The sequence below is a fragment of the Coffea eugenioides genome, chromosome 1 (assembly GCF_003713205.1).
Source record: "Coffea eugenioides isolate CCC68of chromosome 1, Ceug_1.0, whole genome shotgun sequence".
NCBI classification, from domain to species: domain Eukaryota; kingdom Viridiplantae; phylum Streptophyta; class Magnoliopsida; order Gentianales; family Rubiaceae; genus Coffea; species Coffea eugenioides.
The window spans coordinates 48947808-48965397 of NC_040035.1; the positions used below are offsets into that span (position 1 = coordinate 48947808).

The 17590-nt window shown below is 37.0% G+C and overlaps 2 protein-coding genes across 6 annotated transcripts; both read left to right on the forward strand.

The window, feature by feature from the left end:
* Window positions 1-4157: 4157 nt before the first annotated feature.
* On the forward strand, window positions 4158-11680 carry LOC113761769 (phosphatidylinositol/phosphatidylcholine transfer protein SFH9). Of its 5 annotated transcripts, XR_003467215.1 has the most exons (16): window positions 4161-4813; window positions 5254-5303; window positions 5410-5695; window positions 7104-7203; window positions 7784-8050; window positions 8168-8245; window positions 8368-8469; window positions 8549-8598; window positions 8679-8778; window positions 8879-8977; window positions 9066-9158; window positions 9711-9795; window positions 10189-10574; window positions 10694-10768; window positions 11016-11214; window positions 11394-11680. XR_003467215.1 is itself a non-coding variant. In XM_027308004.1 (15 exons), exons 2-15 carry the CDS (start codon window positions 5297-5299, stop codon window positions 11082-11084), a joined length of 1794 nt encoding a protein of 597 aa, XP_027163805.1. In that variant the 5' UTR covers window positions 4158-4813; window positions 5254-5296; the 3' UTR covers window positions 11085-11329. The 5 variants fall into 5 exon arrangements, 4 of the variants coding, with proteins under 4 accessions (XP_027163805.1, XP_027163043.1, XP_027161099.1 ...); XM_027308004.1 differs by lacking the exon at window positions 11394-11680 and having other exon boundaries at window positions 4158-4813; window positions 9714-9795; window positions 11016-11329; XM_027307242.1 differs by lacking the exon at window positions 11394-11680 and having other exon boundaries at window positions 5251-5303; window positions 11016-11329.
* A 2383-nt stretch (window positions 11681-14063) lies between these two features.
* On the forward strand, window positions 14064-15599 carry LOC113775725 (trihelix transcription factor ASIL2). Its single transcript, XM_027320720.1, has one exon. The coding sequence runs from the start codon at window positions 14290-14292 to the stop codon at window positions 15385-15387; it is 1098 nt and encodes a 365-aa protein (XP_027176521.1). The 5' UTR covers window positions 14064-14289; the 3' UTR covers window positions 15388-15599.
* Window positions 15600-17590: the final 1991 nt, after the last annotated feature.

Genomic DNA, 17590 nt, shown 5'->3' on the forward strand with positions numbered 1-17590 from the left:
TTTTTTTTTAGACAAACCTGACAATTGACACTAGGAAACTTCTTTTGGACTGGTTCCGAAATTGCTCATCGCTCCAATTGATATGGAGTATGTTGCCAGTGACCCGTCACACTTTTTGGGTTGATTCATAATCAAATAGGCCCAGTTTTGGGACTTTACAAAAGAAAATAAAAGAATTGAAGAGAAAAAATGACAAATTCCCTCCATGTTGTTTGGAAGATTTGGAAATAAAAAAGATTGTTAATGATGTACTTTATTCATTTACCATCAACAACTAAAGTATAGTGCAACTAATCCGCTTTCCATCTTTTCTTTCATTCAATTCTTCCCATTTCCTTTGTTTTTCTTCCCATTAAAAACTCCAAAGCAAGATAACACCTTAAAATATTTGTTTCCATTATCTTCATTTCTCTCAATCAAACTAACAAGTATATAACCCTCCTTTCTAATTTCAAGAAAACCAAAATGAGAATAAAATGGCATTAATATAGGTTTGTTTGGATTGCTTCATATTTCCCCAATTTTATTTGCTTACATCATTTTTACAATTTCCAATTTTATCTTCCCAATATCTTTTTATCTCACATACATCACATCACGAAAAGTGCTACAGTAAAAAATCCCAAATAATCCCAAATAACTTACAATCCAAACAGACCCATTGGAAAGAAGGCAGATTGCGGTTAGCAAGCAGAGTACTTTCGTCGAGAACATCTTGATTTGATAGTCAAAATTAAGGTCTCAGAATTTATATGTCCTAGGTTCCAATATTCTTATTTTCTCTTACCGTTTCTTAAATTCTATCCCTCCTCTACTAGGTGGAAAAAAGAGAAGGAAAAAAAAAAAAAGAAGAGTACCTATTTGGGCTGCAAACGAATCGAGTTGTTTGCGAACCGATCGTGAGTGGCTTGAGTCCGAACTTGAGTTCAAAATACTAAACTCATTAGCTTGCGAACCGACTCGAATTCGATTATATATATATACATTTAATTTTAATAATAAAATTACATATATATATATCTATAATATTTGATTATTTGTTAAGAAAAAATTATTATTTTTTATTTATTTTTAAAAATAAAAATAATTTTGTAAAGCTCGAACTCGTGTTTGATATTTTGAATTCATCAAGCTTGAATTCGAGTTCGAATTTGGTAAAATTATGTCGAAACTCAACTCGATTAGGGTGAAATTCGACTCGATTTGACTCGTTTACACCTCTAGTACCTATTGCCTAGGCATTTGACATGCCAATTGCCGCACCTTCGTTTGAGGCGCACGTTTTGCATAATTGCTACATTTTTTTTCTAATTTTACACAAAATTTTATGCATGCATTTGAAAAATCATCATAGTTATCACCTAGACTATATTCACTTTTTACAACATTTTCACTTTGTCACTTAAATTTCAATTTTGAAAACTTCACACCTTAAATTCTCAATTTCAAAAATTGTGTAGCCTAAACTCTCAAGTTTATTCTGCTTAAATCCAATTAATGATAATGTCAACAAAATTAATGGCATAGAAAACCCTACAAATCAGTAATAATATGTTCAAAATTGTCAAAAGGAGTTAAGGTATTGCAGTTAGAATAAAAAGGATATATTATAATGAATTTGCACTATTTTTTATCTCATTAATTTTGCTAACAATGTGTGTGTTTGGGTAGGAATTATTTATTAAAAATTTATTTGCTTGCATCACAAATACATTTTTCAATACACTTTTTTATCTTCTCAATTACCTTTTCATTTCACATACATCACATCATAAAAAATAAAAAAAAACCTACATGAGTTATTTCAAATAATGACCAAGACCAAACAAATCAATGATAATGTGATGAAAATAGTAAAAAATAAAAAAAAGAGCCAAAAGATCACAGTTAGAACAAAAACGATACGTTAGCATTAATTTGTACCGCCATTTATATCGTTAATTTTGGTAACATTGTCATTGATTGACTTAAATGGGATAAACTTAAAGTTTAAGATGCAAAATATTAAAATTAAGGGTTTAGGATGTAAAATGCTTAAAATTAAAATTTAGAATATAAAGCGAGAAAGTGATACAAGTTCAGGTGAAAAGTGGAGTGGTTATCACCTCAATAAAATCACAAGCTTGACAATATTCAATGGTCAAACACATCATGTCGCATCATGTTGGTTTTATACTTCTTTTGGTCGACCAACGCTAGAAGGAAAGGAAGCAACCATGACAAGGAATGCAAAGACTACCATTTGTTGGTAAAATATTCGACGGTAATTCACCGGGCGCAACTTATCTGCGGGAAATATGACTAAGCAAATTTAGAAATGTCTTGGGTGAAAGTCAAACTATCAACCGAACAGAGGCTAAAAGGGGTACATGCCATGACATAAGAGGTTTTCGTTTTTCCTTTGCTTCTCTTTGTATTCTTCTCGCGGCCTTGTCTGGAGTCCCAATTACTTAAAGTAAAATTAGGCACAAAAAGAAAAACAATTAATGCGACTGACTATTCTACGTTACGGACTTGTGATAGGATCAACTGCAAAATTGAACAAATTTCTTGAAATTGGGCAGAGATGGAGAACTAGTCACTATTAGTCATTCACTGGAATCTTCTTCTTATGGGTAGGGTAAAAACTAAAAAAAAAAGAAGCTTGTCCTCTGGTTTGCTGGATTCTCACTTCTCAGAGGAGGCCTGCCTGGGCCTGCATCAGCAGGTGGGAACATGCAAATTAGTCATTAATCTCTTCCCAGTTCCAGCAGCAGCCAGTTCAGTTGTGACAACTCTCAAATGTAAATCTAATCATTAAAATATACTACTAGTACTTAGTAGTATTATTCTGACCCACATATGATTATTCTTTTTTTTGTTTTTGAAAGGCATACATAATCACTGACCAATCTTTCAATATTTGGTCGGCTGTGTGCTTAGTCTTTCCAATCCGCCCATGCATTGGCTAAAATGTTGGCACCATTTTAGCCAATTAGTCATCATCCCATGATCCACATTGTACCTAATCACATTAGTATTAATTAAGTTATTAAAAAAAAGGTACGCTGCCTGGCGGTGGGTACCGGGCAGTCCAGGCGCCTAAACCTAATTCCCCTAACTAACTAGTACTAATTGATTAGGTCTGTTCTGGTTTGTCGTAATATTATTATTGTGAAAATGTAATTAGTATAAGTTTTTAGTATTTCTTTTGCATATCTAAAAGAAAATCTAAATTTTAAATACCAAAAAAAAAAACGACAATACAGAAATATTCTTTATTATTCAAAGTAAACAATCGAAAATGAGATGATGTAATGAATAGAGCAAATTATCCAGATGGTCACTAAACTTTTGGAATTATCGAGTTTTTACCATTTGAACTATTAAAAATTTAATTTTAGCCACTGAATTATCTAAAATTTAGATTTCGGATCATTCCGTTAGATTTAATCGTCAACCATGCCTTTTTCTTTTGTCTTGTGAATCGTACGGACACTCAGATCTGACATAGTTAATGATCAAATCTAACGGAATAACTCGAAACCTAAACTTTAGATAGTTCAGTGGTCAAAATTAAATTTTTAATAGTTCAGTGATCAAAACTCAAAAATTCTAAAAATTTAGTGGTCATCCAAATAATTTGCCCTAAAAAATAGAAACCGAGAAGGGCTAAATTCAGTACTTGACTATCAACGACTAATGACCAATGTTTTTAAATCCGGACCAGAGAGTGAATCGGAAAATCTTCTGATTCATGGTTCGATCAGTTCAACCCCGATTCAAAAGTTTAATAATTTTTATTTATTTTAGAAATTTTTATTTTAATAATTTTTATTATAAAATATTTATTTTAGAAAATAAATACTTAATAAAAATCGGTTGAACCTCCCTGTTTTTACTGGGTTTTATCGATTCAACCAGTTCTTGACCGATTCAATTAATTCTTTGGCTTTGTAATTGAATTAGACCGGAGGCATAGTCGGTTTGCGGTTCAACCGGTCGAACCGGCCGGTCATGATGGTGACGCCAACGCCAACTTTGCCACCCGTCCCGTGTGAATCTAGAAGCAGTAGTAGTCGTCGTACTGGCAACGGAAACTCAGAGCATGGAACACAAAACGACGGCGTCTAAAAGAGCATCTGAAGTGGACCGACGGAACAGAAGCCCACCGTCGTCTCAGCTCCCCACGTCACCATGCACCCACAATCCCAAAAGCGGCCGTTGTACGCTACTCGCTCTTTCTTTTTTTTTCTTTTTTTTTCCTTTGACAAGGACAACCCCCCAGTCCCTGACCTCCTCCTGAGAGTCCGAGTCCTAGCTCAGTGTCGTTTTGTTCTCTTCTTCCCGTCTCTCTCCTCCACCTCCTCCTTTCTAGAGAGAGAAAGTCAGTTCACCTCGCCTCGTAAATACAGAGAACGTTACGCATTGGACGCTCTCACGAGGAACGCATTTGTTTTCTTTTTACTTTCAGTAGAGAGGGAGGGAGAGAGAGAGAGAGAGCGTGTTAGTAATTAGTGGTATGGTTGCTTGGGAAGGAGGAGGTTGGGACTCTTCTTGTGCCTGAGAGAGAGAGAAGTAAAGACGAAGCAAAGATATTAAGCAGTAGTCTTACCTAACACCCCTCAGCAGCACTTGTTCACTCTTCTCTCCATCCGCCGTGTTTTCTTGTATATACATATATACGGATTTGTATGTATAGATTACTAACCTACCAGGAATTTGAAGAGAGACAGAGAGAGAGAGAGGCTTAAAATATTGCTGATGACATGAGCGATCACTTTCCCCGTTCATTGCCTTTGAATCTGTAAATGCGGCTGATTTTCCCATCAAGGTAGTTTAACTGGTCATGGATCCACTCGCAGTACTATTCTATTTGAAATTTGAAATCCAATTCATCGCTACTTTTGTTGATTTTTCCAACCGCTTCTTCTTCTTCTTTCTTCTGTTTAATCTCTTTCTTCTTTTCTTTTAATAACATTATTGTTATATAATTTTCTTCTTCTGATTCTTCTTTTCAACTAGTTTCTGATATTGTGAATGAATGTGCCCAACTTTGTCGTTTCTCAATCGAATTTTGATCCAGTTAGGTTGATTTTATGTCCCTTTTTTTTTTTATCGGCAATAAGATGTGACTACGGGACAGTCTTGAACATCTCCCTAAAACCCAAAAAATAAAAGAAAAAGAGAGAAAAAAAGAAAAATTCACGTTCAATCTATCTTTAAGTAGCTTATCTGTATTGACGTTTTATGCCTCCATTGATTACACAGCAGATTTTGCAGAATTTGAGAGTTTTTCTTATGAATTCCGACCATAATGCCAGGTACTTCTATCAGTAAAAGTTTTGGATAGTTGGAGAAAGCTTGGAGCATGCAACCGCGCAGTCTGACTTTCTTCTTCTTCTTCTTTTATTGTTGTTTGATTTTTAGAAATAGTTTTAGCTCGGGAAGATGATAGAGCAAAGCGATTTGATTTTGAGACCTCTGAAGATGAAAAGAGAATGACTAGGATCAGATCTTTGAAAAAGAAGGCTTCAAAAATCACTCACACTCTCAGGAAACGTACTAAGCGGGTTGCTCATTGCCGATTTGCGTCTATCACAACCGAAGATTTTCGAGATGAGAAGGAAGAGGAGGCTGTCAATATATTTCGACAAACCTTGGTTGACAGGGATCTGCTTCCAGCTTGTCATGATGATTACCATACCATGTTGAGGTAGATGATCGCGTTCTACCACAGTGGATCCCTTTTTGTTTTTGGGTGGCGGTGAGGGTGGGATGTTAGTTCTTTTGTTACCTTTTGTGGTTTTCCATTGTAAATATCGCAACTAGTTAGAATGTTATGCCAGTATCAATGTAGAGTTATATCTGACATATCTGGATTCTCCAGTGTAAGAAAATCTTGACAAAGTTTTTGCTGTTTGATCCCTCGGTTGAAACATTTATGAAAAATCTGTAACTGGGAGAACTATGCAGTAACTGGATTTTGGTTCGTTGATTGGTAGATGCATAAATCACAAAGAAATACTTAGGGATTCTGATGGAAAAGAAAATCAGGATGTCATTTTTCTTTCATTGCCAATGTAGCTGAGCTGAAGCAATGCCCTCGTGCCATTGCCAAGTTTTAGTGCATGTGAAACTGCAGCAGAATGGTGGCAAAGTTTACTACTCTTTGACATACTAGGAGCTTAGAGCCCCTCACTACAGTGTTTAGTAAGCAGCAGAACTGATGTTTTGAAAATAAATGAGCTATGAAAGGGTTGTAGGGTTGAATGTTTGTAGTTAGAGCACGTCTCGTTCCTGATTGAGAATTGAGGGTTATGTTTATACAACACAAGTTCACTAAAGCCTTTCCCCACACTTGTTGCATCACTGACACATTCTTTCATTTGGGGCCCTCTTTCTTTTCATTAAGTGAGAACTTGGACTCTAATGAACCTATGCGTGGCTTAATTAAGAATTGCTTCGAGCTGCTCAAGTTCTTCTCCGCGTATACTTTTTTTTTCTTTCCTAATTGGTAGAAGACAATAGAATACTTAAACTGTCCTTACTTATTGCCCCAGATAAGTGAAATATTAAGGTAGAAAATGATGTAAAGAGAGTGCATAGCATTCTCATTCAGCACTGCTTTGTAAACCTCTCTTTACCATAATGTCAGTGGAATGGATCTCTTCTGATCTGTTGTTACTAAACTTTCAATCTTTTCTTTCCCTTGTTTGATGCCTTGGGGGGGTGGGAAATTTCCATAAAGTTGCCTTTTAAAAAATAAAAATAAAAATCTTCTTAATTTGTATTTTTGGTTCTTTACAGTGATGAGACACATTGTATACTTGCCGTCAGCTTATCTATGAATGGGATTGTTGATCATTTTACCCGTGTTTCCTGTTTACGGTTTTTTTAACCTGATGCGTGTTTCCCAAAATACTGCATCCCCTGTGGTATATGCCCCAAATTTATCATAAATAAAAAGGATTAACTAGCATAATTCTTTGAAGAAGAATTAGTACCTAGAGCACTATAAACTTTAGTCTTGTGTATCTTTCTGGTAATTCTGGTAATCATGCTCTTTTCTTTTCATATGGCTTGATGACATACAATGTCTTTTTTGTTTTTTTTTTTTCCAGATTCTTAAGAGCAAGGAAGTTTGACGTTGATAAGACAGTCCATATGTGGTTAGATATGCTTAATTGGAGGAAAGAGAATGGAGTAGACACAATTATCAAGGTAGAATCCTGTTTTTTGTGTTTTGATCTATTTTTTATTCCACTAGGAACAGAATTGGCATGTAATAAAAATATCCTTTGAGTGAGTCCAGAAGCTAATTGATGCATGCAATCTTGATGCGAGTTTGCCAAAATCTATCTTTTGAAATTTGTAAAGCATGATTAAATTCTTCCTTGGACTGCCTAAGATTCCAGATCTTCCTGCTTCTTCAAGTGTCCAACCATTTTGCTTGCTCATGTTTCTGGTTGAATCACTACCTCTGCTTCCTATCACTGATCCTTAATTTCTGAAGTTGAAAGGATTATCCTTATTGTTGGATTCCTTTTTTTCCCCTTTTTTCCTTTTTCAAGTTTTCTCGGGGGTGGTTATCTGCAGCATATAGCTGTTTTTGTGACGTTGTTCATTAAATGGATTATTTTGTGCACTCGTGTTGCAAAATTTATAAAGTTCTCGTGTTTCAACCTCCCTAGTTAAGTTCTTTTCATCATCTTTAATTTGTCTTTCTGAATATTATTTGTATATTTTAAGTTATGTGTCTTTCCCATTCTCACTGAGCTTTGACAAAAATTTTCACATATAGGACTTTGTATATAATGAATATGAAGATGTTCAGCGATATTATCCTCATGGTTACCATGGTGTAGACAAACAAGGACGACCTGTCTATATTGAAAGACTAGGTAAAGTTGAGCCCAGTAAACTTATGGGTGTCACCACGACTGACAGATTCTTAAAGTATCACATCCAAGGGTTTGAAAGAATCTTCGCTGAGAAGTTTCCAGCATGTTCAATTTCAGCCAGGAGACATATTGATTCTACAACAACAATACTGGATGTGCATGGACTGGTTTGTGCTTGGCCTACCACTTTAATGCATGTGGTTCCTCATATATTAAAGTTCATTACGTGGGCTATTAATTGTAGTTGTGTAGACTTATCTCTTTTTCTTTTTCAAATATTGTAGAACTGGATGAGTTTTGGCAAGATTGCACATGATTTAGTGATGCGCATACAGAAAATAGATGGTGACAACTACCCTGAGGTGCCCAAATTCCTAGAATGGTTTTAAGAGATTTTCTTTCTTAAAAAGTAAAAAGAAATAACTTATTTCCCTCTTCATGTCAATGACCGATCATTTTATGATGTTTACATTATCATGTGCAGACATTACACCAAATGTTCATTGTTAATGCTGGTAGTGGATTTAAATTGCTGTGGAACACGGTGAAAAGCTTTCTTGACCCAAGGACAACTTCAAAAATACATGTAAGGTGCTTTCAGTGTTCATTTCAAGATTTTGGAGGTTTAGTGATTGCTTATTAATTAAATTTTTCTGATGAGGCAGGTATTAGGCAACAAATTCCAGAGTAGGTTGTTGGAAGTTATAGATGCCAGGTGATTTAGTGATAATGATAGCGCAACTTCTAAATAGCAGCACGTGGATGATTTTCATACTGAACTCATTTCTTGGACAGTCAATTGCCAGATTTTCTGGGGGGAGCCTGCTCCTGTGTGAATGAAGGCGGTTGCCTTAGATCTGACAAGGGACCCTGGAATGATCCAGAACTAATGAAGGTTGGCTTGTTCTTTCCTTACTGTTTAGATACTTGTGGTAGTCTTTTTTGAAATACCAGTATGCCTCTGTCACAAACTGTGAGCCATCTCTTTCTTGCAGCTGGTATTTGCTTTACATGCAAATGAAGCTACTTATCTATGGAAATCTACTGGCCTTTCTGATTGTGATGATATTGAAATCAAGCCGATTCCTAGTAAGGTAAGAGTTTGTACATTCATGTAGTGTATCGCCAATCTTGGCCAGCTACATTTCATGTTTTTGGGTAAAATTTTGCATCTTTTTGCAGGTTCTAAGCAGCGAAATTGACTCTGCCAAGACTGGATTAAATGTTGGATCTTCTTCTTCTCGCATCATACAATCAGTGCCACCCTCTAATAAAGTAGGCTTTTTCTGCTGCTGCTTTAGATTTTTTTAAGTCTTATTATATATCTACACATGTACAAGGAAGAAACAATTTTTTTGCAGCCTATATGCATTTAGTTATTAGTCGCACGAAGTCTGAAGCACCAATATGGTTTTAACTAATGCTGAATGGACTAATTAAAAATTCAACGTACTGTGATAGTTAACGTGGCAAGTCTACAGTTGGCTTTTATTTGTGCTTTGTTTGCTAGAGCTCATATGCCACTAATACAACTAACTTTTACAAGCTTGACTTCTCTCTCTCTCTCTCATTTTTTTTTTTGGGGGGGGGGGGGGGGGGGGTTGAACATAAGTCCTAAATAAAACCTACTATTCAGTATAACTAATCTTCAAATTGAATTCCCACATGTTTGAATATTCATATGAAGTTACTTGATAGGAGTGCTTTCTTATTGCCAACTGAATGGTTAATGTGCTTCCATGTGGTTTATTCTTGTGTTCAATGTTATACAGTGACTAGTGTCTCTCTGATCTTTGATTTCATGCTTGCTGGGTGTATTGATTACAGAAGACAACAAAGAGACTTGCTCCAGTCTGCAGCATGGTTGAACAAGATGGCTGTGACTCTAGAGCTGAAAATTATATTCATTCACGTAAGTAGCTGTAATGCTACTCCCCAATCGATGATTTTCTTTTGTCTTTCACCATATGAGTAGAGTTATCTTTTTCTCATAATTGGATATGAATTGGGCTTGCATAACATTCAGTTGGTTTAGTTTTCTATGATATGGAAGTTTCATGGGTCTTTCAACTTGTCTTTGGGTGGGTGCTTGGAGTGTAACACTATACAAGAAGTTTGAATGTAAGACCTGTATGCTGCCTTCAAATCAAGGACCTGCACAAACTTTTGGTCATGGGAACTTCATTAGATTAACTGGGCTTTTTCAGGAATTGCTACTTCTTAAGTTATTTTCTTTACTCTCAGGGACAAGTTGTGTCTTTTTAGTTGATTGTTCCTTTTTTGTTGTTCTTTCTGGCTCTTTCAGGAAATTCAACTAATGGTACTGTGGAAAGAAGACTGCATCAGAAATCTTTTGTAGATGTGGTGATGGATATCATGTTCAAGTTACTTGCATGGATATATATGTTAATTCCTGCTTTGAGTAGATTATTCAAGATGAATAATGGGGAGAACTCATTGGAGAACCAGCACAGACCGGAGCTGGGAATTCAAATGTCTCGGGGAGAACGACTTTTGCAGGTGAAAAATGATGACCTTGATCCATGCTGGCAGAGGTTGCAGCATCTAGAATCTGTGGTGAATGAACTGTTGAATAAACCTACAAAAATTCCTCCAGAGAAGGAAGATATACTACTCGAGTCCATGAATCGCATCAAGTCCATAGAGTATGACTTACAAAAGACGAAGAAAGTAAGATTGCAGCTTTAGTCTCAGTACTGGAAACATGAGCTGTTCCAACTATGAAACTTGTAATTTGATTGTTCTTGTATTAGAACTGATTGTTGATCAGGGAAATTCTTGCATTGTAGGCATTGCTGGCAACGGCATCAAAACAAGTCGAGCTTGCTGAATCCCTTGAATCGTTGAGAGAGAGCAGTATAAGAGTAAGTTCTCATTCCCTCTAGAATTAAGGAATGTCCAGAAACACCCAGGCTACTGAAATTTTTTAAGGAAATCAGTTTTTCACATTCTTAAGCATTGACGGTAACACGTATCTTCTTGGTCAGTTGTTTAGTAACAAGCTAAAAAAGTTTAACTATTTTATTTACCTCACAATGTTGTGTAGATCAACTTTGTATTTTTGACCCGTTTACGCCCATGTCGATGATATGGCCTATTTGCTCATAACAGGCAACAAGCAGTTGTTGGCTTCGGAGCAGCAAGTCTTTATCTCGGGGAACCACCACACCGCTGACTTAGAAAAAACTTTTTTGAGTTTAAATTTTCTTCAATTGTGCCTCTATCAGTTGAGACGCACAAAATTTTTTGCTGCAAGTATATTGAACAATATCCTTTGTGGTGCAGAAACTCAGCGGATGGCACTCTTAAGGTACCTATTCTGTTCTGTTAGTACAAAGATCATGGCCATTTTTTCCAGCCAAAAAACAAAGATTATGACTTGCATGTTGCAAGGCTTGGTTTCTTGAACCAACCCCCCCCCCCCCCCCCCCTCCTCCTCCTCCTCCTCCTCCTCCTATCCCACAGATCTTTTCTTTCTTCTTTCTTTAGGTTGTTGGATAAATAATTGGAGGACCTCGCCAACTGGTACTGAACTCTGCCTCGTTTTTCTTTGGAGGTGCGAGTCTAATGTGACAGCTAAATATTCCTCTAATCTTGTATACAGTATAATACATGCGTTATACATTTTGAGTTAATAACACACTTGCAGTACAGGAAGCGGATAATAAAATCCAATAGAGAAGTGCTGGTTGCATCTTTACAGATTTTTGTGAATAATGTATTTTGTTGGGACAATTTTGCAGCAGCTAATGAAATGAAAGTGACTTGGTTATCCCTGTTAGGTTGTGTTATTTGTTGTTTTTTTGGGACGGTAGAATTCTTTCACGCCGTCTGAACTTCAAATGCGTTGCTGATTCCTTACACGAATGCTGTATCGTCTATGTGAAGGATTCTGCTGAATTTTCATTATCTTCTCACCTGCGCAAAGCATCGTCAGACCATTTACAACCCCCTCTCTCCCTTCCAACCAAATAATAAAACAAGAATGGTCATGTTGCCCATATCAATTGACAGGCCAATACCTACGGCTTTCCACAAAATGACAGGAAACTAATGGATACTTGAGCAAGAAATGAAGCCAAATAAAAAAAGAAATGAAGTGTTATTCAATCAGTTTAGGGCGGTGGACAATAAAAGCGTACTTTTATGTACACACGTATCTGTAGACTTGAATTGGTTTAGGACTTAGGAATGTGGGTATTTTTTTTTTTTTTTTTAATATAAGTGGAAAAACTCGAGTCCAAATTCCATCTTCCAAATGTGGGGAGATTGTGCTCCCCTTTCTTCATCATGCGCAAATTATTTGGGCAGTACATTGTGAAATTGATTGCTGAGTAAACATTTAAGCGTCCATATTTTGACACGTTAATAAATAAGTTCATAATGTCAGCAGACGGATGAAATCATGCATTGCTACTTGGCAAGTAGGAAGTAGACGACCGTTCTCTCAAAGTATTGCCTCCAAGCCTCAAAGGTTTGCAAGCAAAAACATATGGTAATATAAAGTGTAAACAGGGGTAACATCGAATATTAACCAATAAAATAAGTAATATGAAATGTGAAAGTTAAAAAAAAAAGATTTATAATTGCAAAAAGAGAACATGAAAATTAAAAAGTTATAAGTAGAGTGTAAGCTTTAGAAAATTTGTAAATGGGATATGATTAACTATTGGCGTCTTATAGAAAATTTTTTTGTTGTAAGTAAAAGGGAAATTTGTCAAATTGGTTCCTAACATTTGCCAAAAAACTTTTTTAGTCTCTAATATTTAAAATCAGCCAGAATTGTCTCTAACATTTAAATTATGATCCATTTGGGTCCTAATGCTCGTATTTACTCATTTCTCCAACTGAAAATAGCACGCTTCTCTCATGTAGGCATATTTTCAAGGGCAAATATTGAAAACACACTTCATTTCCGGTTTTCCTTCATATTTTCTCAGTGAAAATGTGAAGAAGAAGCTGACATATTAAACACATTGCTAATAAAAAATTTATTACATAACTCTCAGTTCGAGGCAGGAGAGGAGAAAGAGGGCGGCGCTGCTGTTGCAGCTGGTAATATGAGTCAGGCTCAATTAGAGCCCTAGGAGGCCAAGGCAAGTCTAGCCAAGGCTCCAAAGCTTGGATTTTTTATGACAATGGTTTTATTGGTGGTTAGATAGTGCCCTATGAGGTGATTAGGTGGGCGGCAAGGTTGATTGAGAAGACGGGGCCAAATGAAGTTGGAAAATTGGTTGAGGAAGCAGGGGCCGGGTCAATTGCATGCTAGTGGGGGCGGAACAAGAATTGCAAGTGGAGAGGGAGAGGGGAGGAAGGAAGATGAGGATAGAGGTGTGGGAAGTGATGCGGCGGAGTTAGAGATGGTGGGAGGTAAGGGGGGTAGAGACTGTCGAAACTGGGGGTTATTTTGCGGTGGTAGTGGAGAAAGCTTTGAACTTTGTCTCTACTACTGGCTTGGCAAGTGTGACATATTTGGCCAACAAGTACTTGGATCAAAATGTCAGCTTCTTCTTCAGATTTTCTTGCTATTCTTTCTCCATTACACAGCCGTCTAGTTGCAGCTACATTTTTCCTCTTCAATTTCGTTCTTTTAGTGAGGTAATTAGGACACAAATGGGAAAATATGAAGGAAAGATGGCTTTACTCAACCATAAATGAAGTGTGTTTTTCGGTTTTACCCTTGAAAATATGCCCACGTGAGAGAGACAGGCTATTTTCAGTCGAAAAAATGAGCAAATACAAGCATTATGACCAAAATGGATCATAATTTAAATGTTAGAGACAATTCTAGCTGATTTAAATGTTATGGACTAAAAAAATTTTTTTGAAAAATGTTAGGGATCAATTTGACAAATTTCCCTAATTAAAATTATGAATGTATATTTTTTTGCACATACTAGCTCTTATATATGCACATTCAAATATATATATATATATGTATACATGTATTGATTCAAGCGTACATACTTGAATATGCATCTATATTCATCAAGGTACACAATCTTATTTGTTGAAACGTACATTTTTATTCAATAGATACACGTAGTTGTGAGAATAATTTAGTCATTTAGTGATAAAGCTGTCTAATTATAAATTTTTCAACACATCCATTTATAAATTTTTCAACACTTAATTTTCCCTATAATATATTATTACATATGGTTTCGGGTAGACCCAGAACCCGTACCGGAACTGGGAGAGCACCGTGCCGGGTCCACCAGGATGCAATTGCGCCCGCGCCCACCAGCGCACCAAGGACTCCCTCAGCCTTATCCCACCCCTCACCAACTACCAACCACCTCCACCGCCACCAATCCACCACCTACCCCATCAACAAAACCACTTCCCCCTTCCCCAGAACCACCCCTCCATCAACAGCAAATCCATGGACAACCCATCCTCACCACTACTCCTTCCCCCATCAAATCTAACCCAGCCCACTGCCACCGCCATCACCACCTCAAACCTTCCTTCCCCGGATATCAAACCCAAGCTCGAATTAATCCCCGCATTTAACCCTAATCCTAATTCCAATTCCAACAGTCACACCCCAACATCACCCCCCAAGAAAACCCAACCTCTCCCCTGGACCCACCAGGAAACCATCTGCCTTATCCAAGCCTACCAAGAAAAATGGTACTCTCTCAAAAAAGGCCAGCTCAAAGCTAGCCAATGGGAGGAAGTTTCCATCACCGTTGCCGCCCGCTGCGGCTACGATGTCCCCTCCAAATCCGCCACCCAATGCCGTCATAAGATTGAAAAACTCCGAAAAAGATACCGGGCCGAGCGGCTTAAGCCTTACCCCAATTCTTGGCAGTATTTTGAGCTCATGGACCGCATGGAGCGTGGGCCTTTGCCCATTTCGGCCGCGCGCCCCGTTGCCGCTGTTAAGTATCAAAAGAACGCGAATTCTGTTGGCGGTGGTGGTAATTATGACGAGAGTGATAGTGAGGAGGGCGGAGGTCATTATGGTGGCCTTGAGGTTAAGAAAAATAAGTTGAAGAGCATAAATAACATAGTTAGAGGAGGCGAAATTGGTGTGAGTGGTAGTAGTAGTAGCAATAGAAATGTGAATAGAATGGGAATGAATAGGAATTTTGGTGGTGTTGGTGAGAGTGCGAGAGTTTTAAGAGGACTGAGAACTCCCATGAATCAGAAGCGGAAAGGGTACTTTCAGAATGACGAAAGCGATGAGGAAGATGAGGAGGAGAGGGATGAGGAGGAAGGGCTGGAAGAAGAGCAAGAGGAGGACAAAGAAGTGGTTGTGGGGAGGGAACTAGCATCAGAAATAAGGGGTTTTGCTGACAGGTTTATGAGAATGGAGAATAAGAAGATTGAGATGATGAGAGAGACTGAGAGATATAGGATGGAGATGGAGAAGAAGAGAATGGATATGATTCTTGAAGCTCAGAGGAAGGTTGTGGATACAATTGGGAGGGCTTTTGGAGCTGATAAGAAAGTGAAGATGGCTCATGAAAATTGAAGGGTTCATGTGCTGACTACTGGGGTTTCCTTCCTTAGACCTGAATTTTTTTTTTTTTATCTTTTTATCTTTTTGTTTTTTAAATTCTCTGTGGTATTAAATAGTATTGTTTTTTTTTTCCCCTTCTTTTCATCCTGATGATGTGCCTTAGAATCTTATCAGTTTGTGTACAGACTAGATTGGAAGTAATAGTTCTGAATCGTAATTTAGTAGGTTCGAGAATGCCAATCGAAACAATTTTATACCTCTGCAAAATGTTTGCCGTCAAATGAAAATTTTGGAAAAAAAAAAAAAGCATTTCCAATGCAGATAATCTGTTAAAAAACGATGATACGTTATTTTAGATGAATGGATTAGTTCACTTGCAGATGAGCTTTTGCTTTTGCTTTTGCTTATAGCTGTAAGGGCAAGTGCAGGTTTATTTTGAATTGAAAACAGTTGAGTTTGAGTCCAGGATTTAATTACCCAGAAATAACAATTTCATAGTTTTCAAAAAGAACAGCCTACTCTTTTGGTTTTTATCTCCATTCTATTGGATTAGGTGGATACTTGTCCAAGCATTTTTGCAATTAGCTGCGGGATTGTTTTGGAATGTTTCGCATGATAGTTTGGTTTTCTATGGTTTCTGTTCCCTAGGTGCAGAAAGTGATTCCATAAGGTTTAATTTTCAACAGTTGCATTTCTTGTATAACCAAGGCTAAGATTAGCTTCCCTCCTTCCCGTGTTTTTCTTTGCTTCCTCGTACCCATGGCGTTTGTTGCTTCCTTGTATCTTTGTAGTATGTCAATTCTCTCGTGTACTAGATGGTCTTGCAAGCATTCTATTGAACAATCACCAGCAGCCGCATATAGCATCATAATGAACCATCTGACATGACATATGCACCACTGGTTGCACAGTTAATGAGAACGCATGCTGAACTAAACTTGGTGCAGTCCATAAAAGCATGAAGAATTCTTGCATGCTGAATCATGTATACCTAGCATTACCTCGTAATTTGTTGTTATTTGCAGGAATCAGCCTTAAATCATGGTTTGTACACTCTTTATAGGTATGCACAGGTTGGCATGTTATGATTTTTTGGGCAAGAACTGATTGCATAGGTATGTTAGGATCATTTTGTTGCAGAATATTGATCATCTCCTGTTGCAATGTTGCTGCTCTTTCAGATTCTCCCGGTTGCGTAAAGATCAGTTTGCAAAAGCTTGTTATAAAATGAATAATAAATGATGACAAATCACCAATTACAGATTTTAAATGTTAAAAGAGTGACTGGCCTTGAAGCCAAGAGAACTTGAGTTGATTATATCATCACAGAAATGGCAGTGAAATAGGGGCTTGTCCAGTACTCAATCTTGAATGCATAGAAGTATGTGGCGCGATAGCTTGCTACATATTCTCATTCCTCCTTGTCTTAACAGACTTAATTGTCTTGCCCTTTGGATTTTTATGTTGTAAATTCATATAGCATAAAAGCTGGTTACTTTTGACTCTTGAGATTAGACAGTAAATTTTGACATCCCAAGTCTGGAAAAGAGTTTCTCTGCTAATTTTTCTAAGTAAAATATTTCAAATAGTCTCCTATTAAAACACACTTACTATCATCATGATTGGTAACAAAGCTCCCTCAATGAGTTACCAAGCTTTGTACTTGACCAAGCTGTTTGGACGAACTTGCAAAAAGTTACATCTTTTAGATCCAGCCTTCGACCATTTTTGGATCGATGGTAAAACCTTAAAAAGGATACTCAGGTAAATAAGATGTAATACGTGCAATGTGGAAGGAGCATGGTACTTCAAAGGGTCTAACGTCCTGTAGAATTTGTTGAGACTAAAAGACGCAACGCCCACCATATCTTCGTCTGATCGCAGTTGCAGAAGGAAGAACGAATATATAAGAAAACGATGCAAAAAAAAAAAAAAGAGCATTTTGGTTTTCGATGATTAGAGAATCGTCTTTCACGTGCAAATCATGGGGGACTGGTTTATAATCAGTCAGATTTTCCACGATTTAGGATTCTCTATAACCATAACCATAATTATCACGCGCAAATGTGACAATTTACTATATCAACATGCAATTACTATAATTGCGCTTAAAGGTATGAATTTGCGCCATTATTATTATTTTAGTGTCCATATTTATTATTTGAGTGTCTATATTTATTGTTCAGGGTTATGTACTTCATTGTGCAATTGCCAT